This window comes from Panthera onca, chromosome C2, assembly GCF_046562875.1.
Source record: "Panthera onca isolate mPanOnc1 chromosome C2, mPanOnc1 haplotype 2, whole genome shotgun sequence".
Lineage (NCBI taxonomy): Eukaryota > Metazoa > Chordata > Mammalia > Carnivora > Felidae > Panthera > Panthera onca.
In genome coordinates, this window is record NC_138347.1 from 150,848,513 (window position 1) to 150,870,950 (window position 22,438).

Genomic DNA, 22,438 nt, shown 5'->3' on the forward strand with positions numbered 1-22,438 from the left:
GGGGAGAGCAGACGCTGTGGAGTCAGGGGGCCTGGGCAGAAAGCTCTGAGAGCCTCTCAGCCTTGGTACAGCTAATCCCCCCCTGGTTGGGTGTGGGGTTTAAATGAGAGGACACCCATCAAGGGTGTTACATGTGCCTGTTCAGAGCAGGGGATGGTCATAATAGCACTCTTCCCCTCACCCATACCTGGGCTGCTTTAGGGCAGGGTGAAGAACAGGGACTGTGGGTTCAGGCAGATCCAGGGCTGAGCCCCAGTTACTGGGATTCCTGGCAGGCGACCTTGGTCAGAGAGCACCTCCTGTGCCAGTACCCTGACCTGAAAATGGAGACAGTGTGCTCTCCTTGGCGGTCAGAGGATTATTACGAGACATCCTGTGTAAAGCATCGATCATACTATCTGCTACCCCTCAGCCTTTTTTTTTCTACCTGTTGAATGGGCTTATACTATCATTATTTTTATCTGACGTCACAGGGCAGCACCACGAACTCCATACATGTGTATATGTATGCATCTACCCCATAATTGCTATTCCGGACCACAGCAACACTGCTCTCATTGGCCATGGAAACATTCAGAAGAGAGGCCAGTGAGGGTGTTATTACCATTTACCTGTTATGGGCTCCACCTGCCGTGGTGGTAATGGAGGTCTTCTGGGAAAAAGGGTCTCTATTTTGCTGGCACTTTCCCAATGCCACATCCCAATAGCATCAGTCAGCTGGTGTGGAAGGCAGGGACCAGAGAGCCCACCTGGGTTTCTCCAGAAATGCCCGGGCTCTCTCTCAGTGAGGCTACGAATGGCCAGTAAGTGGCAATATTGATTTTCTCTGCAGCAGACGTTGTGGATCATTTCAGGGTATATATATCCTCTGGGCTCCCAACTGCCAGCACTTGTGATTCTTTGCCTGAGGTGTGCTCTGTTTACCAGAGACTGCTGGGCTGCCCCAGGGGCGGGGGGCGATCCCAGCCCCCTGGACGCAGCCCTCAATGAATGACAGGGGAAGCTGGTGGATAAGTCTCCCCACTCCCCTGCCTGTTGCGCAGGACAGTATTCTATGCTGGCTCTTAAGAGTTCCCCAGTGGGGACGAACCGCCATCCTGTTTGATGAGTCATTTGCCTGCCTTCCCTTCCTGTCTCCTGTCCCCTCCCCTCTCTGTGTCTCCTGGGCTCACCTCCAAATAAACCACAGGTCCTCAAGTCTTCACATTACAGTCTGCAAACAGAGACACCCCCACGATGCAAAGCAGACTCCGCCTTGGCCGTGGGGAGCGTTCACTCCGAGGGGAGAGGTGTGGCCCTGGGGCCTTACAATCGGTCACCCTGTCTGCCTTCTGGGTGGTCTTTGGAGGCCCAACTCACCGGCTGCTTCCTGGGCAGACTGGCCCCTCTGCTCTCTGGGCTCTTCCAGGAAGCTTTCACTTTTAAACCCTTAAACTACACTACAGCTTATTTCCTTGGCCGTCCACCCCCATCACTCCTGGCCCGCCGCCACCCTGACCACAGCTTGTGTCTTCTTTGCCGCTCTACCTCCAGTCCCTGAGCGTTTCTGGAACCTGTCCTGGGCTGGTAAAGACTACTTGTTAGTGAACATGGACACCCACAGGCTGCAGGGACGAGGCCGAACTCTCGATGCGAGGCTGTCTGGGGCCGTGGGAGGAAGCCAAAAAGAGAAAGGCCCTGAGAAGGCCGCTCCTGCCTGGCTCCAGGGCGGACTGTGTTTTCTCTGCGGTCACGCATCTGCCTTCAACACCCACCCCAGGGCGGGCAGGGATTCAGCCCGCTGCTGGCTCCTCTCTTCCGCCTTTTACGGTCCCATCTACCACGGGCCTCTGCGGAAGCTAGAAGTTGACCGACTTCTATCTCCGCAAAAACAGAGCCGGCTCCCTGAATGCCTGACCCGATGGAAACCTCGCTGTCTAGCTTCCTGGCTGGAACAGCTCAAGGCTGCGCCTGGGCTCCAATACCACATGCTCTCAGTCCTCCGGGAATATGCACCGGGGACCCTGCGTCCCTCCGTTCTCTCCTCTTTCCACATCCTCTTTCACGACGGTGCAGACAACAGCTCAAGAGCAGGGGCTGTCCCCTGACTGCAATGTCCAGCACCGAGCACATGCCGTGCACGCAGCCAAGGTCTGTAAGGGGAAGATGTGTTTTGGGAGACATCCACAGACTGCGGTCGGCCCTGCCAAGGCCCCCAGTGGATCTGCTTTGTTTACTCAGCCCACAGTGTCCCTACGGCTGACCCTGACTGTGAATTAGCAGGCTCTGGAAGCGACCTTTCCCCTGAGGCATACACAGAAGTGCTGAAAATAGCCCAGTGGACATTAACCTAAGATGCTCTCCACCTCTGGGTCTCCGCTGGTCTCCATTTCTGCTCCGCTGACATGGGGCAAGGGCCCTGGGTATAATCTGCTTCCTGCTAAACATATCAGACATCCCTCAGCACCTCTGGGGTTGGCCTGGAGACCTTAGCAAGGCCAAGCAATCCTCAAAACACCCTGCAGTTTTCTGCACAAGGGCTTTATATGTTTGTAATTTTAAATCTCCATCCTGAGGGATGCATGGAGCTTTTGAGTATGAAATCTTTTGTGTGTGATATTGTTGAACTAAATTATATATATAAAAATTTTTAATGTTTATTTTTGAGAGAGAGAGAGAGAGAGAGAGAGAGAGAGAGAGAGAGAGAGATAAAGAGCGCACGAGCAAAGGAGGGGCAGAGAGAGAGGGAGACACAGAATCCGAAGCAGGCTCCAGGCTCCAAGCTGTCAGCACAAAGCCCCACACGGGGCTCGAACTCATGAACCATGAGATCATGCCCTGAGCTGAAGTCGGATGCTTAACCGACGGAGCTACCTGGGCACCCCTAAATTTTGTTTATATACAACTGGTGAATTATAATATGGGTGCTTTATTTTACAGAAAATTAGGTAAAAAAAAATTACATTTTGAAAATTAAAATCCTTTCCAAATTTATTTGGAATGCTCATAATTCAGCAGGGAACTATTTCATGAATTGGAGTGTTTGTCAGATGTTTTTATAATCTCTTCTAAATGTATCAGTGTGTTAAGCATGGGTTCTGAAAGGCTCTTTGTCGCTGCTGTTGTTTATTGGTTTGCTTTTATGGAGTTGGGACGCACTTATTATCATGCAGTGGTTGAAAGAGCCCGCAAGCTGGGGCCACGATGTTTGGGTTTAGCCACACTAGCTGTGGGATCTCAAACTCGTTCACCCTCACTGCCCCTCACAAGATAATGACCCTGGAGGAATGAATAAAATAGTGCCTGCAGATGAACCCTGTACGTTGTAGAGTATTTTTAAAAGTTAGTTATTATTGTTTATTGACCATCTATTATATGACATCCTCACATGCCTTGTGGAACTTTTACAGTCCCTTCTCTGTGGGGACTTTCAGTCTCTGGTGGGAGCTAACGAGAGAAAACAAGAAAGAATCTGAATGAATGAACAGCAGGAGGAAGGGAAAGTAAAGCTCATTTAAATTGGAAGAATGTGGGGCGCCTGGGTGGCTCAGTCGGTTGAGCATCCGACTTCAGTTTGTGAGTTCGAGCCCCGCGTCAGGCTCTGGGCTGACAGTTCCGGGCCTGGAGCCTGCTTCAGATTCTGTCTCCCCTCTCTCTCTCTCTCTGCCCCTCCCTCGCTCACACTCCGTCTCTCTCCCTCTCAAAAATAAACATTAAAAAAAAATTTAAATGGAAGAATGCAATTACAAAACAAAACCCCAAACCATATACATAAAGAAAGACCATTTCATGTGTTTCACCGAATCCCTGCAGGTTCTCCCGATGGGTTCTACTACATGGGACGCATGCAAGTGACCTGTTTGGAAAAAAGTTTTAGAACGACTGTAGTAAACACTGCATTGGCCATTCTTTGCCCTGGGAGAACACGGCACATAGGAATTTGCCTCAGTAGCTGTTAGTTCAGTCTTTTCCCTTAGAGAGCAGCAATGATAGCACCATCTTTAAAAGCATATTTCTGAGACGAATGTTTTGCTGCGAAGTTTTGTGGTGTTGTTCAGAAAAGGGGAGTGCAGAGCTGACATATACTGGGAGCTGAGAATCCTTTTGTGGTTTCTTCCTGTGAGGACAGTGGTCCTAGCTCTCATTACGTGTATCTAGGTGAGGAAAGAACAGGCCTGTGCCAGGGTGGAGTGAGCATCTTGACGTGGACAGTCAGTCACGGGCCCGGGAGACCGAGGTGGCCTGGCCAGGCCGCTCCATGGCCCTCGGCCGTTACCCACGTGGTTCCAACCCCCTCACGGCCTCCTGAGGTGCGACTCTGGGAAAGCGACAGGCTACTTCGAGCCTCCTCATTGGGAAGGGTTACGTGACCTGACAGGTTTACAAGGGACCGCGTGTTGTGGATGTTGGGTCTCTGGAGAGGTGAGTTCAAGGGCTCTGTGCAGAGACAGGGCCTTCCAGAAGCAGGAGCAGGAAGAATGGGGAGCACGCCATTCTCAGGTGTGGCGGGGATGACAGCTGGCCACGAAAGCCCCTCTCACGGCCCAGCTGTGTGGCCGGAATGTGTTTGCGACGCCAGGACTGCGTCTGCCAGGCCCTCTGCATCAACGTGGGGCTGTGTGACCGGTTCTGGCCTGCGGTCATTTCCCTGCAGGCCATTTCCCTGCTGAGGCGGGTAGGGAGCAGGTGCACTGACTTCTCCATTCTCCCTTCCTCTAACTGCTGGCCGAGGTGAAGGACCCAGTGGAAGAGTCAGAGGCCACAGGGCACAGCAGAGCCACAAAGCAGAAGGAGCCTCTGGCCTCTGAAGGCCCGTTCGAGGCACTGCACCGGTGTGTGGTGAGAAATTAAACCATTGTGTTGAGCCGCCTAAATGTTTGGTTCCTTTGGGACAGTAGAGAGTGCTACCCCAACTAGTATGTCGGGTTTTAGAAAGGACTCTCTTCAAACCAACCCACGCTGGGACCCAAATCCTTCTGAACGCTGAAATGCCCTGCCAGGTGGGATTAGCCTTTCTGGCCTGCCTGAGACATATTCTCCTGGCCCACGTGGAACAGGAGGCTGGAGTGAGACTGTGCAGCCAAGGACCATAGGGCACTGGCCCAGGAGCCCCCCGCTGGCCCGTGGGTCTCAGCAGGAACCTGCCCCGTGGGGAACACGACCACATTACAAGCGTGTACCGGGCTAGAGGCCTCGTGACTTGGTGGCTCAGCGGCCCCAAGGGGGCACACACCGACTCGGGCTGATGGAGGGGGGCCACTCAACAGCCAAGAAGCCCCCAGACAGCACTTCGGAGACCCACAGACCAACCAGATGCTGCTTAAAACAGTTACTTGTGTCGTCCAGCCTGTCCACGCTCTTCCAGATGGGCAAGGCCGCCTCCTCCCTCGGTGGCTGGTCCTGGCCCCTGGGCGGCCTTGACAGAGCCTCCAGCGAAGGGGTCCTCGGGGCATCTTCTCTGGTGAGTGAGAACGCAGACTGGGATCGCTGAGGAGAGACAAGAGGGGAAAAGGGTGAGCTGAGCGAGAGTCACCGGGAGGAAAGCCTTGCGCTTTCTGGCGGACGATACGACGTGGAGAAGGCAGGATGGCTTTTCCTGTGCTGAGGCTTAAAAGCTGCGAACCAGTGCATAATGCTGTATCACGACAGGAACGGTGCCCTGTTTGCTGCACCGCAAGCTGGCCAGGCCTTCCGGAAAGTGTCAGAGACGCAGCAGCCTCCGACAGAGACTGTGTCGTAAGTCTCCTTTTATGCAGCAACACTTCTGAGGCCAAATGTGCAGGAAAAGGAAAGCATCTTCCCCCTGAAGACCTCCAAACCCGAGAGTTCCTGCAGCACAGATAGATCTAGCACCATGAAAATGCTACAACGGCTAAGTGAGCCAAGCGTGGCCGTCCACAAACCTACAACTATTGCAACATGTTCCCACCCAGCAGGGAAAAAGGCACTGCTACCTAAGAAGTCGTGAGGGGGAAACACGTTTGAATCGTATCACACGTATATGTTACGACATATACACAAACATATATATGTTACGAATGTTACAAAGAATTAGATGTATATATTATATATTACATATATTAACTTATTATTATATATTAATTGTACATATTATATATATTAATTAATATATATAAATTAATTATTACATATATAATTTATCGTCAAGTTAGCTAACACACACTGTATACAGTGTGCTCTCGGTTTCGGGGGTAGATTCCCGTGGTTCATCGCTTACCTACAACACCCAGTGCTCAACCCAACAAGTGTCCTCCTCAATGCCCGTCACCCGTTTCCCCCTCCCCCACCCCCCCCTCAGTTTGTTCTCTGTATTTAAAGAGTTTCATCAAACAGAAAGAGGCCAATTTTTCCCTTTGTCATTTCATCAAGGGATTATCCCTCCCTGGTGATTGATTTTGCTCTTTTCGAGTTGATCAAGTGAGGAGGGAAAGGACAGAGCCACTCCAAGCCTCTGTGCCTCCCACGGGAAACAAGGCACTGAGCTCTAATGCCGGCCCCTGGGCAGTCTGTCTCCCCCTGCTGGCAGACCTCGGCGCCAACAGCCCCCCTTGCCTTCCCTTCCAGGGAGAAACGCTGCTCTTGGTAAGGTCCACCCTCCGCCACAGGCGCTAAGAATAGGAGAAAAAGGAGAGCATGTTGGGAGAGTGGTGAGCAGGGCCCTGCGGTGGTCGGAGCCAGGTCAGGACTCAGTCGTACCCGGGCTCCACCACGGCCTCTGCTACGACACCTTGGCCAGATGACTGAATTCCCTGGGAGATGTGGAAACTTAGCCTTGTCCTGCATGCAGCAAATGCGTCAACAGTTCTGAAGCTTGACAACAACCAAGGTTTTCATGGAGATGGGTAGTCAGGGAGCCATCTATATGATTTTGCTAGATCCTTAACAGGTGATGATCAGCTACCAGAGAGAACAGAGATCAAGCCTGATGGTCCAGTGAAGTTCCCAGAAATGAGGGACAGGGGCACCCGGGTGGCTCAGCAGGCTGAGTGTCTGACTTCGGCTCAGGTCGTGATCTCACAGTTTGTGGGTTCGAGCCCCACGTCGGGCTCTCCGCTTTCAGTGCAGAGCCCGCTTCAGACCCTCTGTCTCCCTCTCTCTCTGCCCCTCCCCTGCTTGTGCTTTCCTCTCTCTCTCAAACATAAACATTAAAAAAAATGAAGGACCAAATCCTTCTATGGCAAACTCCTGTGTATTCAGGGGCTACATCCCTGACCACTCATCCCTCCAAGGTCTGGCAAGAAGACCACCCTTCTGTGTCATCGCACAGATCTTTCTATACTCTGATACAGTCACTATTATGACATGTCAGTTCTGCCAAAGATTGTGAGCTCCTTGAAGGCAGGGATGGTCTTTTGGATGTGATGGTTGGTTACACGTCTGTGACTGAATTTACAGGATGTAAGACGGAGGTCTGGCGCTAAAGGAGCTGATGATCTATTGCCAAGGACACAATGAGCAATTTTATATGCCCTGCTCTTCCTTTTTTATATTTGCAAGCTTCTCAACTATAAACCACTGAATACATGTTTACATCATGACAAAAATGATACTTAATGTTGCATTTTACGGTGGTTCGCATGGTATTTTATGCATGTCCGTATGTGTCTTTAAGAGGTGGCTTGGGTCCATTTCTATGGCTCAAAAATGCGCCCCCACCTACAAAAGCCAAGCCCAAGAAATGAAAGGGGCCTTTGGGTCCAACATGGAAGATGGAATCTGTGTTCTTCATGAGAGTTGGGGACACCAGACTTTTATAATCTATTTCAGGCAAGCTGCTCTTTCACACTAGAAGAGAACTATACCCTGACAGTCACAGAAGACCCCAAGACCTGGCTTCTACAGGTCTCAGGACGCTGCTGGCCAGGTCTCCAGCCAGGGTGCAAAAACCCCAGTTCTGAGACCCAGATCTGGTTTTGCCACAAATTCATTGCAATAAGCACATGGTCCAGCAGATGGCGCCACGATAATGCTTTTACTCACCAGTTAGTTCAACCTCTGGCTCCTGGGAAGTGATGGGATTACTTGAGTCATTTACTTGCTCATTACCCTGGCTGGACCTTTGTGCCACTTTTTCGTTCCTACCCATGACCTCTGCTTCTCTTCCCTTTCCTTTCTCTTACCCGCCCTAGCGTCCACGGAAGAAACAGGGCTGGTGATGTCAGGAAGGGTTGACCTGAGTTAGCATCTGCACGTGCATTGCAAGGAAGGGCCAGAATGGTTGGTGGAATCGACGGTCCAGGAATATGAGGCTTGCAAAGCCAGCAAAGCCTCGCAGGGATGAACTTGAGAACCTGAGCTTGGAAACAGGCCTGCCTCAACTCTTCAGGCACTAACTAATGGGGCATGTTAGGCAGGGGGTCCGTGCCAGCTTCTCCTCCTGCTGTGTGGGATCCTGGGTGGAACCTCAGCTGTTCTACGCCTCAGTTTCCTCATGTAAAGGGATCAGTGTCAGGCCTGGCACCTCAAAAGCACTCGATGAATATCAGTCAAAACAAGAGTGTTTATTAAGCTCTGCCACCTAGCCCGGACAACGAGGAAACAAGCACGAGGAAACTGAGGCCGGGGTGGGCTAATTTACCCAAGCACATCGTTGGTCAGGGGGCAGAGGCAGGGCCTGAGCTCGGGGCTGTCTGGTTCCAGGCTGATGCTATTCCATGCTGTGTGGAGCCTGTGCCGGAAGCCTGGGAACAATGAGCTCCTGGCTAATATGCTCCAGCCCGGCGGGATTTGCCACTTGAACCAGCTGGCTCTGTTGCTCTGGGCGAAACACGCAGCAGGACCACGAGTTACCTCTGTTACAGCTTCCTTTGCATCATGTGCTGCCCACAGCCCTTGGAAGGGTATGCTGTTGCGATGGTGGCTAGGGCTATCAACGGGGCAGGCTCCCTGAGGCCCTGACCATGGCTCCCCAGTGGCCTTTGCTCTCAACGGAGGCCGCGCCACAGGGAGAGAATGATTTTAGTATCAGGCGTTTGGGGGCCAAGGGATCAACAGTGGCGCCTGTATGAATAACAACTGAGACCAAGCTTTTGCTCTGGAGTTTTAGGGTCAGGCATAGATACTAAATTCAATCTGGTAATCATAACTGATGAGAAATACTTTAGGTCTATACTGGAGTCCCTCAAAGGAGAGAGCAAATATGAGGGAGGAAGGGACCGAAACACCAGAGGAAAGGCTGAGAAGAATAGGGAGGAATAGAGAAGGGACAGAGAGGTGCCTCTTGGTCACCGGGCACATCCTAAGAGTCTGGTGCCTGCTGTTGCCATCGTTATTATCGGTAGGATCATCAAATTATTACTAAAGCAATTTTGTGTATATACACGCCCAAAGAGACAGGCCTTAAATGAATCACAACCCCTGCAGTTTTAGGATATTGCACCTTAAGGCTTGGAAAGCTGGGTGGCACTGACCCCCCCTCCTGGCAGGGAACCACACAATAAGGGAGGAAATTAAAAAGAGAATAATCACAGTCAACTTTTTTCAAGAGAAGGGACGAGAGCTCCTGTCTGCCTGGGGATGGGCTCAGTGTGGTTGCAGATCAGCGAAAGTCACAGGGCCTGCACTGTCTGGGATTCTGCATAGTTATTCCCTGAGCCAGCGGGGGCCAGGTCAATGGGGCACTGAGGCCACGCAGACGGTCAGGGCCGTCCACGGTCCGGAGGTCAGGGAGTCCTCCTGGGATAGAAAGAGGCTGTCCTTAAGCCTGTTGGCCTCACCTGGGCAGATCTGGGTCAAGTACACTGAGGCCCAGGCCCCACTCCAGACCCCATGAGTCAGAACCGCTGGAGTGGGGCTCTGGCGGGTGACGCAGATGAGCATCCAGGGTGGGGACAGCAGGTGGGGAGGTGGGGACGACCAACTTCCACGAAGTCCCCGAGAACCAAGACTTGGCCCGCTGCTTCATGTCCGGGCTCTGGCCAGTGACCAGGCATAGTTCTGCATTTATGCCCTCTGTTTATCACTTCATCTATTTATTTCTTCCTGTTTACCACTTCCTCCGTTTATCACTCCCTGTTTATCACTTCCTCTGTTTATCACTTCCTGTTTATCACCTCCTCTGTTTAATCTCTTCCTGTTTATCACTTCCTCTGTTTATCACTTCCTGTTTATCACCTCCTCTGTTTATCTCTTCCTCTGTTTATCTCTTCCTGTTTATCACCTCCTCTGTTTATCACTGCTGTTTATCACTTCATCTGTTTATCTCTTCCTGTTTATCACTTCCTCCGTTTACCACTCCGTTTATCACTTCCTGTTTATCTCTTCCTGTTTATCCTGTTTATCATTTCCTGTTTATCTCTTCCTGTTTATCACTTCCTCTGTTTATCTCTTCCTGTTTATCACTTCCTCTGTTTATCTCTTCCTCTGTTTATCACCTCCTCTGTTTATCTCTTCCTGTTTATCACTTCCTCTGGTTATCTCTTCCTCTGTTTATCACTTCCTCTTTTTCTAAAACCCTGGACCAATGCTGTGCAATAACACTTTCTGGAGTGATGGAAATGTTCTGCATCTGGGCTGCCCAATATTGTAGCCGCCAGCCAGAGGTGCTGCTGAGCACTGGAAATGTGGCCAGTGTGACAGAAGAACTGGGTTTTAAGCTTTGTTTCATTTTAACTAATTTAAATTTCAACGGTCACTTGGGTCTTGTGGCCACCATATTGGAGAGCACAGCCCCAGGACTTGGAGGTCACTGAGTCTGCTGATCTCATTCTATAGAGGAAGAAGCTAGATCAAAGGCTTTGGAACAGGAGAAAGGTGTTCATCTCCCAGCCCCACCAATCACAGGCTGTGGGACCTCAGGCAGTTTATGGTAAAGCGTTAGCCTCAGTTTACTTATCTATAAAATGGGTTCAATAATATGCGCATCCCTGCCTCATGGTGAGGGGTAAGAGAACCCTGAAGTGGGCAAACGAGTGCCTGCTCCTTGACCCGTATGCACTGCTGTCCCCTCCCCACACGGCCTCATCAGCAGTCACCAGGCTGCACAACCCAGGGGTTGCCGCTCAGCCCGGGTTCTAGGTGAATGGCTGTGCAGTGTGGTGGTCTTGGCCACGGTAAGTCCCCCTTAGGCTCTCACTCCGGATGTGGTGCTGGCACAGACTCTTTCACGGCAGGGGAGTGGGGCCAAGCGCAGGCCAGGGGCCGGCAGAAAGCACCAGCTTAGCCCTCAAGGGCAAGCATTTGGAGAAGCTGACCCTCGTCCGCTGGGTGTGTCACCGCCTGAGGCCCCAGGCTGGCCCTGCCATGGTGCCGCTCAGAGGGAAAGGGCTTGGGGTCCTGACCAAGAAGTCAGGCTGCGGTCTATCCAGGGGTTAAGCCCCAGGTGTAGCGTCACATGGAAGTCTGAAGGCAAGAGAGGAAGGCAACAGGCCAGAGACAGGGACAGAGGGAGGAAGGCATGAAACATGGTGGAAAGTGGTGGGTCAGGGGCACCGGAAGGGGCCCTGCCCTGTCCCGCAGGCCCTCTTGGGGGCCTCGGCCGGCCAGCTTGTCCTGTTAGTTTGTTAACGTGGCTGCAGCCAAATGAGACGGCAACTCAGGCAGAGGAGGGATGCAGGCTTCTCTGTCCCCGCACAGCCAGAACTTGGCTTATGCCTTTCCGAACAGCCAGCTAATCAAGACTCGAAGGGTTCTTATCACCGAGGGCTGGGTAAGGCACAGGCTCTCCTTCCAGACGTTTTTGCAAAGCTCTAATCACACTGCTGTCTTTAAACCAAACCAGGAGCTACAAATGGTTGTTCGCGAGGGTGTGGATCACAGCGTTCTGCTGAGACCTTAACCCACATGTTCTCCTTCCTTCACGGGTATCCCGGAAGCCAGAGGGGAAGCGCTCAAGTCCGGGCCGTGACTGAGTCCCCACAGATCAACATCCTGCCATCAGGCGGCCACGGCCCTGTATCCGAGAAACCCCTGCCACGTGCCTGATGCTGAGCTGGCCCAACGCCAGAACATACGTGACCAGTGACAACCGGGGGCTGACGCTAGTGGCCGCTACGTGGAACAGGCTGTGCCAGGGACCCGGCTGCATGCTGGATTTCCCTTCACTTCCAGATTCAGGCTGCTCTGTTTGGGGCTGCTCCCATGAGTACAATGTGGTTGGAGAAAGACGAAGCATTCATGTCTCTCTGCCTGATGTTGTTGACAAAAATATGCTGTTTACATATTGCAAATCACAGTATGGGCACAACTCACAGGGAGAGGCCAGCAGAGGACTTCTTTGATCAAACATCAAAATTCATGGGGCACCTGGGTGGCTCAGTCGCTGAAGCGTCCAACTTCCGCTTAAGTCATGATCTCACAGTTCGTGAGTTCGAGCCCCGCGTCGGGCTCCGGGCTGGCAGCTCGGAGCCTGGAGCCTGCTTCGGATTCCGTGTTTCCCTCGCTTTCTGCCTCTTCCCTGCTTGCACTCTGTCTCTCTCTCTCTCTCTCTCTCTCTCTCTCACAAAAATAAATAAAACACTAAAAATAATTTTAAAACCCCCCATCAAAATTAAAGATGAAGTTGTCAGTGATAGCAGCCAGCTCATGATCTTATCCCCTCGGTAAGGCGCCCACACTCCTGCCAAGCCCTATGACCTGGGTGGTTAAAGTGTTATGCAAGAAGGTGTAACAATGTCCTTTATGGGGTGTTCCCAAACTACAGCCTCAAGGACCCCCTCCCATCCCCTTTCCCACAGGTGGATGCAAGCCCTGGGTTAGGTGGACACAGCTTGCAAAGCACTGCATCAAAGAGATTCAAGAGGTACTCGATCCGAGAGGACTTCCATTAGGCCTTGGTCTATGTCGAAATCTGGAAACAAATCATATTCTGCCATTTGCCACAGGAAAAGTAAGTAAGAAATGCGTCAGCTTTGTCTGCCTTGATGGTGGAAGCCAAAATGACAATTGTGCTGTGCAGAGGTCAGGCATTGGGCAAGACAGACTTTCTGGTGAGAAAAGGACCCCTGAGAAGCTTTGACGTAGCAACGGGAGTCCCGTGCGACTCTGACCTGTGCCCGCCGCGTACCTGCGTCCTGGGTGGACTAGAGTCTCTCCAGCCGGCCGAGGGGCTGAGCAGGGGGTCCCCCCGGGAAGCTTCAGGGCTGCTTTTGGCCAGTGCTTGACTGGGGGGTGTGCATGAAGCACTTTGTCGCCCCGCTGCGGAAAGGTGGGGCCGCTGCGTTCTGGCTCATTCCAGTGCCCACCGTCCCACGTGTCTGGTGACACGCAGAGTGTCTCCAGTCTCTGTGAGGGGACAGGAATATCATTTCTAGGCTGCGCTGTGAACACGGGGGGTCCCCCGGAACATCTGGCGGGGAAACAGGCAGTTCATATCCAATGAGCCAGGGGACGGGAGCAGGGCAGAGCAGAGGAAACGCTCAGAGCCAGGAGACCCGGATTCTGGTCCTGCCTCCCCCCCAACTTCATTCCAGTGGCTCAGACTAGGTAGGCCTCAGTTTACCGCCCTGTAAAATGGGGGTTATAACTGGTGCTCTTGCGTGAATCGAATGAAATAATACGTGGGAACACCCTGTGAGTTTAAAGCCTACGTTAGGGAAAACTATTGACCATATGCTATTCCTATAGATGTCTGACAATCCCTCAGTTACTGCTATTTATTAGTTACGTTTTCTATGATGACTCCCAAGTCTGTCTGCATCCGTTAGTTACTGTGCAGAGCTGCGGGCAACTGACGTGACCAGGGAGCGTTGGAGGAGTGTGTTTCCGGGGAGTGAGTCTCTCCCCTGCCCTGGGGAAGCAGCACGGGGTCAGGGTGGGGGAGGGGAGCTTCCGGCCTCCCATGAAGAAAAAACAGGATGGCCCAACATGCAGTGAGTGGCCAGAGGCACCCAGTGGGTGAGCTGAGACAGCGGCAGAGAAGCAAGATGATGCCTTCTGGCTGCAGGGGGAGGGGTGGGGAGAGGGCACCCGGGAGGACACGAGGCAGGGGCTGGGCTGGGGGGGAACGGGGTGGGGGGACTGTGAATCAGAGCAGGCAGATCAGTGACCCACTGACAGCTGCTGCCCTAGCTGACCAAAGCGGGTTCAGCTTGCAACTTGCAGAGGTCCCTTGATGGTACTGTGGCCTCAGTTCTGAAACGTAGAAATAAGGTGACAAGAAGAACAATACCTATCATTTGGGGAATGCCATCTCCATGCAAAGTGGCCAGTAGCCACGTCTCATTTAGTTACTGTTCTAGTCTATTCCTTGAACACATTAAGTTCCTTCCTGCTCTGAGCCTCCGTGCATGCTGTTCCTTCTGCGGGAATGCTCTTCCTCTCACTGCTCCCAAGTCTCTCAAACCTTAGTCTCAGGTGACCTCCTAGGAAGGGCTTTCCCTGACCAGCCTCCTAGCCAAGCTTTCACCTGCCTCAGTACTCTGTTCCTGCCATCTTCTTGGCCCCTCTTGACGACAATGACTAGAGTTTGTCCCCTTGTATTTCTCTTATTATCCCTATTTTACAGACAGTTACTAAACAGCTGCTCAAGGTCACGGTTAAGGGCAACTCCAGACTCTCATGCCCAGAAGTGCCAGAGGCAGAGCGCCCAAGCCCCCTGGGCTTGCCTCTGACCCCTCAGCTCGCGGCCAGGTCTGGGGTGCTGTGGAGATCTGCACCTCCTGGAGACCCCCAAACCTGACTCTTCGAGTTTGCTTCAGAAAGACCCCCGGAAAGCAGGGTGATGCTATGCATGCAGCCTGAGCCCGCGAGGGCAGGGATCACTTAGCAAAACATCTGAATGACAGGCTATTTGAAGGTCGTGTGCCTCTCCCTTCTCTGAACCCCAAATCCATCTCTGGTCTCAACCTTTCAACCGAGTGCCTATCACCGTGGACTGACTCGTATCCCGGTCCTGCTTTGCCAACCAGGCTATTGAGTCCCGGAGGGCTGGGATCGGGTCTCCTACTTATTCTGTGGAGGAGCACACACAACGAACAGCAGTCAAGCTGACAGCATGTTGGCAAGGGAAGCTTCTGCCAATAAATCAATGACGTTAAAGCTCTGACAAAGCCATCAAGGTGCCTCTCGTCACCCCCCGTGCATCTGGTGGTGGTGAGGCCACGGAGCATCACTTCTGGAGTTGCACGCTGACCACGCAGCTGGTGTGCACGCCCTTTTCTCGACCCTTGACCCCAAGGAGGGGCAGGGTACAGGCTTGGCATCGCTCTTCCCACGTCCGACTGCCCAGTTCGGCACAGCGCCTGTGTGCTGCCCGGTCCCTTCCCCCTGCCAGGTCCGTGGGCGCCGACAGCTTCTAGAACACGAGCCCTGCCTACCAGTCCCTGTGTTTCGGGCTGAATCTCCACCCGGAAGGCCCCGCTCCGCAGCCTTAGCCTCCGTCCTTCCCAGCAGCCCCCGTGTCCCCCGTGGGGCCGCTTAAACCAGTGAAGGATTTTACAGAGACATCAGCAGGCCCAGACCCTTGGGTCCCAGGAAGGCCACCGTGCTTTGTGATTCGGCCCTTGGCTTAATTTCAAGGTGACAGGCAGAAAGGCCGGAGCCCCTTCCTTCCCGACTTCCCAGCCGTGTCCAGATGTGGCCGTGGCCACTTTGGCGGCAATTTTCTCACGGTCACCTCTCAGGTCCGCTAAGGCAAGGGGCGGAAGTTGTAAGGACACACGTGGCCCTCATACAGGTGTTCTTTTCACAGGGTCAGTACAACTCTTTCCAGAAGGAGCATGCTTACTGACACCTTTGTTCTTCCTAAATTGGTCTCTGTGTAAAAACCCGCCTCCATATTCCTTAGGAGCCCGACTGTGTTTCCTCCCTCTGTCCCCTCCCAGCCACCACCCCCACACTTTCTCTGTTCCTCACCCCGTCCCCCCTTCAGGAACCCTTGGCACACCAGTCAACTACAGATGGTTGGGCGTGGCAGCCCCACGTCCATGGGGACAACGGCTCTGACCTGTGCCTGATGCAGGACATCTGCATGGGAGGGGGGGCCTGGGACTCACCCAGAGGGTGGAGGGAGCTCGGGGGCCTCCCGGGGGGGCTGCGGTCCCCTCGTCAGCGGCCTCTGCACTGCAGCTCTGGGGCTGTGACCACTCTGGCTCTTCTCCCATTTGCTGCTCGCCTTTGTTCTTCTGTTTTCTTATGATCTGGGGAGGAAGTGGGTGACACAAGGGGGCAAGTTACTGGCAAGGCCTTTGGGTGCTGGGTGGAGCAAGGGGCCACCTCTGGGATTTTTTTAGCCACTTTCTTTCAGCCACATTTAAGGGCTTAGTTTCAACAGAGTACCAGCCCGTTTCAGATCTGCCTTAGGGTAAAAACGACACAACTACAGCCCTAAACATTCTACAGCACTTTGCGGTTTATAAGTAATCCTTTTGTGATGCTGACAACTTCTATTTATTAAGGGCCAGCACATGCCAGGCTGTTTCAGGCACTGTATATGGTCTATCTCATTTAATCATCGAAATAATTCTCAGGGCTATGTTCTATAACTCTTCCCATTTTACAGATGAGGAAACGGGCTCGGCGAGGTTAAGTCATCAGTTAAGGCCATAGAGCTCATGAATACTGGAGCTGCATCTCAAACCCAGAGTCTCTGGCTATAAATTCTGGTTTCAGGAAGCGCTGGCAGAGTCTGTGAAGCGGGCAGGTACCAAGAGCCATCAGGGAAGGCTTCTGCTCATTTGTACCGCTTGCTACATGGGGCACAGCCATTTGGATATAATGAGTCCATTTATACACTGGTGTCTGGGCTCCCAACCTCTTGTAGGCAGGAAGCAGCTGAGAGAACGGCTGAGCCACTGATCTAAGTGTATCCTTCAATGTCTTTGTAGACCAGACAGGATGAGAAAGCGGGAGGCCGAGAGCCAGGGGGAGTGATGAACTGATATTCACCACGCCCTCGGGCAGACCAGGGCCGGATGGAGGCGTACCCCCATCTCCAGAGTCCTGTACCAGCTGTCTGGTACACACCCCACAGAGTGTGTTCGACCCGTGACTTGTTTGCTTGGTTCGTAGGTCTCCAGCTTAGAAGCAGCCGAATCTGGGTTGAACGTACTTTGAGCTGTGGGTGGGATGAGACGCTTGGGGGTCTCTGGGTGGAGTGAGTGTGCACGGCATCAGGGACATGGATTTTTGTGACCCAAAAGGACGACCGAACTTGCTCATCGCTCCCCGCACGCAGTCCTTTGTTGGGTGACTCCTCATCGCTCCCAGGACAGGGAGAATATACTTCCCACCTTGGCTGTGGCTGACTGTGTGCCTTGCTTTGGCCAATGACGGGTGAGGAGGGAGTGGGTAGCGACAGGTGTCAGGGCGGAGCCTGGGCCCTCGTCCACACCACTGCTTCCTCTTGCTCTCCTGTGCTTCTGTCCTGGCTGTGTAGCTGACGTGCCTTCAGTCCGGCCCCAGAATGAACACATTGCACGGACTAGATCCCAACCCAGAGCTCGAGGTGCGGTCACTGCAGATGCACGCGTGAGAAAGAGACTGCGGTATGATGAAACGTATGTGTGGTCTTTGACCCTGGTTCCCGGCACAAAGCTTGGAGCGTCGTCGTTAGGCTAAGAGGTGATGAGCCAGACCACTATACAGATGGAGGCTGGTGGCCAGAAAAGGCAACCATGTGAACCATGGGACTTTCAGCCCCACCTTCAGCCTCCCTCGGGGCGAGGGAGGAACTCTATGCGCCCGACTGGTGCACGCACTGATGTGCTGGGAGTGAGTGTGGCGGGCGGAGAGGGCATGGAGGTCTGCACACCCCTCCTACACAGGCCTTGTTACCCTATGTATCTCTTCATCTGGCTGTTCATTTGTCTCCTTTATGACAAACCAGTAATTGGAAGTATAGCGCTTTGCCGAGTTTTATGAAAATCATCCGACCTGAGGGCAGTCATGGGAATCCCTGAATGAGTAGTAGGCTGGACAGGAGTGCTGTCACTTGGGCGTACCTGAAACTTCACTGGTATCTGGAGTGGGGGCACTCTAGTGGGGCTGAGCCCTTGGCTTGTGAGGTCTGTGCTAACTCTGAGTAGACAGTGTCAGAATTGAATGGAATTGAATTGAACTGAATTGAATTGAATTGAATTGAAGAACACCCCTGTGGCGTCAGAGAATTGCCTGTGGAACACAGAAATAATCCCGCTCAGAGGCACAGAGTTTTGGGGTGGCTGGCTTCTCAACAGTAATTAACTGACACACCGTGTAAGGGACAGTTTAGGGCATAGAGGTAGCAGGGGGTGACTGCAGGTTTTCTTCAGCAAGAGACTATTTGAGAGGTGTGAGAAGAGGACACACGTATACACACGCATGCGCGTGCACACACACACTCGTGGGAGGCCCAGGGAACAGGAAGACAGTGAGTAACCTGCTCCGTGCTGAGTTCCTGGCTCCCCACCCACTAGCTCCATCCATAAAGGCAACCATATTCGACCCCTCTGCTTATGTTTTGCCGGGCAATGCAAATCCTTTTGCACTGGCCCCCAGAGCACAAGAGGGGAGAGTGACAAGGCACAGAAACGGTGCCCAAGGCAACAATGGTGCCCACAGGTGCGCCTCAGCCGGCCAGAGGCCCTGGTCTGGGCCAGGGTGACGAACTGCAGTGCGGGAGGCCAGGGTCTACCTACCTTCTGCAGGATGGTCGTGGCCAGTTCGTCTGTCAGCTCCTCCTTGTGGTCCCGCAGGTAACTGGCCTCATTCTGCTTGTCCTGCGGAGGGAGGGAAGAGAAGGGCCGCATGCTGTGGGTGGGTCGGGGGACCCGGCAATCACTTTCTTGGGAGTTCTGACCACAGAGGCAGAGGGAGGGTGGGCCCGGCCCTAGTCAAGGACAGACACCATGAGGCCAGTTTGCTGAGAACCTATACTTTGTCCTGGCGGCCAGGACCTTGACCCGCACCTCCCCCCAGGGAGGAGAAGGGCGTCGTACCAGACTATCCCCATAGGCTTCTGCTTTGGAAATTGCCTCCTCGATGGCCTCTTCAGCCACCCGCAGGGCGACAGCCAATGTGTCCATCATGCTGTGTCCTAGACAGGAAACAGAACACAGACCACTTTTGGAAAGGGAAAGACAAGTAAAATGATGGTTCCACTTTACTGCTTCTGTTTAAGTCTTGCAGGGGCCCGGTGAGAAGTTCCCCACTGTTCACCCTGGCCCCTAGTGGTTCCCACTCACCCTCAACTCCAGCCACAACAGAATTGCTGCAGAGTTATTATCTCTCCCTTTATGATCCCCATATCTTGGGCTTCCTTCCTCTGGTCCCTGCTCTGTAACTGAGCTGGTTTCTGGGGACCCCAAGCCTGGGCCCAAGCGTTCCTCCTCTGAAAATCCTCCTGTCCAGATCCCTTCTGTCCACCCACCTTGGCTGGATGTCCATCTGAGGTCCTGTAGTTCCTTCCCGTGGGGCCAGAAAGACTGTCCCTCCCCGCACAGGTCATTCTCAGAGAGCACGACTGGATCACACGGTCCCTCTTGTGCCCTAACACCGAGCATGGCTCCCGACACACAGAGTGGCTTACGGATAACTGCACAGAGGGACTCCATGTAAGGAAATACTGGTTCTTCTAAACCAAGTCTATCACTAACAACTCTGACCAAGTTCACCGAGCTCAACCACCTGCTGGCCCCAGACTGAGTGTCATATCCATGGCCACAGTTAATCTCTACAAGAATCCACTGAGTAGGTGCCATCTGACAGACAAGAGAACTGAAGCACAGAGAGGTCAAGCAACTTGGCCAAGGTAACTCAGGGAGACAGGAAGAGAGATGAAGTTGGGATCCAGACTGTCTCCAAAGCCCTCGATTTTAACCGCAAAAGCGAGACAAATACAAGCTAACGTGATTTAGAGTCTAATGCTATCATTATTTTTAGCAAGCGTATTTTTTGCAAATGGCATATTGTTTGCAAATGGCGACAGGTGGATAGAAATGTCCCCATGTCAAAGGACTTTTGCAGGTGACAAAATTCTTTAATTTTTTTTTATTTTGGAGAGAGAGAGAGAGAGAGAGAGAGAGAGAGAGAGAGAGAGAATCTCAAGCAGGCTCCACATTCAGCATGGAGTCCAATGTAGGGCTTGGTCCTGGAACCCTGGGGGGTGACCTGACACTAAATCAAGAGTCAGACCCTCAACCAAGTGAGCCACTTGGGTGCCCCAACCAAATTCTTTTTGGATCTAAGTGACTGGAAGAGTTCTGCTTCCCCAGAAGCTAGATTTCTTCTTCTTACTTGAAAGTGCGAATTTCTATCATCCCTCTCTTAGTTCAGCCCGGAAACCTGATTCACACCAGGCACAAGAACACAGGTCTGCAAGGGCTGCGTGCCTATGTCTTCTTTGCCCGGATTTCAACTTCCTGTTTCCATTTATAATCTCCTCCTCATGCATTATTTAACACATGCAAACCTCCTGAAAGCTGCCTCAAATCCTTTGTAGAGCGAGACTAGGTGTAAATAAATCAACTCACTCATTAATCAATCAAAAAAACTTAATTCAAGCTTCTTAGGCTCCTAAAGACACAAACGTGGACCCAGATTGGCATCTGGCAGACATGAGTAAATCTCTAAAGCCAAGCCGGTCAAGCTCAGAGCGATCCAGCCGGCTGACGGGTCCATTGTAAGCGGACTATGATGATAGTCACAAGACACCCGGATCGGGGCGACCCAGGTCGAGGCTCTGCGCACCTCAGGGTGCCCGACTGAACATGTATTTTCCCTAATGTCTCCACACGAACAGGCTACAAAATTGAGGTTGTCATGACACCAAGTACTCCCTGGAGGACACTGGATTTCCCATGTCTCTTCTTCAAGATACTCGCCAATATATTTGTCACAGAAGAAGTGCTTGTAAGCTCTTGCTGGTTCTGTGAGGGGCCCCATGATGCCTTGAGAGACAAACCAAGTCCACGGTCCTGTGTGCTTCCCAGGCTACTGGGTGGCGGGGATCATTACCCAGCTCCACAGGTCCCGCGAAAGTATGAGCCTGGAGCCATAACCCAAAGGCTCTGGATGCTGCGGTCGTGACTTGCAGAGGAGGAGGAAATGGAGCACTGAAGATGGTTTAGCTTGAAAGTGAAGGTTCAGGTCGGTGCCACAGAGGGAAAGACTGTTGGGGGGTGTAGAGGAAGGAGAAGAAGCCAGAGGCAGACTGACCTAAGCTCAGAAGGCCAGCAGACAACGGGATGGTCAGTTACAGGCATCAACCTGGCTAGGCTACTGTACCCAGTTATGTAATCAAACTGGGGTTATGAAGGTATTTTGTGGATGTGGTCAGCATCTACAGTAGTTGACCTGAAGCGAAGGGCACGGTCCTTTAGGTAACGTGGGCGGGCGTCATCCAAGCTGTTGAGAGCAAAGGCCTTAAGGGTACCAACTGAGGTTTCCGAGAGAAGAAAGCCTGTCTCAAGACTGAAGCATGGACTTCTGTCTGAGTCTCCCAGCTACTGACCTACACTGTAGACTTCAGGCTTACCAGGCCCCACAACTGTGTGTGAGCCAAGTCCCTAAAATAAAATAAAATAAAATAAAATAAAATAAAATAAAATGAATCTGTGTGTGTGTGTGTGTGTGTGTGTGTGTGTGTGTGTGTGTATGTGTGTGTATGTCCCACTGGTTCTGCTTCTCTGGAGGACCCTGGTGGATATGAACGGTCACCGAAGGCAATATCAATACCAGGGAATTGTGGGCAGGAGGTGCTCAGGCCATGGATGTCAGAATATCAGGATAGAAATTGAAGGACAGAATTGGAAACAGAGCTGACAGGAACTTGTCACTTGAGTGGCTGGGGCGAAGTAGCAGGGAGGGGGGCTGAGGGAAAGGGAACTCTTGCCGGTGGAGCTAGGCGGCTGAGGACCTTGATTAGGATGGGCTGAGGTTCAGATCACTGTAGGATTTACAGGGCTTAATAATCAAGCTTTGGAAATGTGAGTTTAGATCTCTGGGCTGAAATGAGTGCCGGGCATTGCAGCCTCGGCAGTGAATGGAGGTGCACGGGGGGCACAGGGGTGTAAGGTACCCTGTGGAGAGGTTCCAGGCAGCAAGGATGGAGGAGGATGGGGCCTTCCTGGGAAGGCACCCAAAGGAGAGAACGGAGAGCAGCTGTAGGGCGCCAGAAGCCGGGGACTCAGGAGGCTCTCAAGGTCCAGCGCTCAGGAGAGGAGGTGAAATAGTGGAGAAGGTTTTATTTGAAACCGGAAGTTTGTTTGGCTTTTAACTTGTGCTCTAAGGGGACTATTATATTGGTATAAAAAAAGGAGAAGTGAATCAGGAAATGACACATTCTTTATAAGAATATTTTTATTTTATTATTATTTTTAAATGTTTATCTATTTATTTTGAGAGAGAGAGAAGCAGAGAGAGAGAGAGGGAGAGAGAGACTCCCCAGCAGGCTCCGCATTGTCAGCACAGAGCCGGATGCGGGGCTCGAGCTCACAGACTGTGAGATCATGACCTGAGCCAAAACCGAGAGTTAGACGTTCAACTTACGAAGCCACCCAGGCACCCCTGTAAGAATATTTTA

General features: G+C 52.4%; 1 protein-coding gene across 4 annotated transcripts in view; it reads right to left on the minus strand.

The window, feature by feature from the left end:
* Window positions 1-22,438, minus strand: part of MYRIP (myosin VIIA and Rab interacting protein) — a 370,438-nt gene that overhangs the window by 70,462 nt on the left and 277,538 nt on the right. For all 4 annotated transcript variants that reach the window (XM_078432453.2, XM_060638342.3, XM_078432451.2 and 1 more), the window contains 4 exons: window positions 18,855-18,952; window positions 18,555-18,635; window positions 15,933-16,076; window positions 5,313-5,466 (listed from right to left, as the gene is read on the minus strand). In XM_078432453.2, coding sequence (XP_078288579.2) covers window positions 5,313-5,466; window positions 15,933-16,076; window positions 18,555-18,635; window positions 18,855-18,952 — 477 coding nt within the window. The remainder of the gene's footprint in view (window positions 1-5,312; window positions 5,467-15,932; window positions 16,077-18,554; window positions 18,636-18,854; window positions 18,953-22,438) is intronic.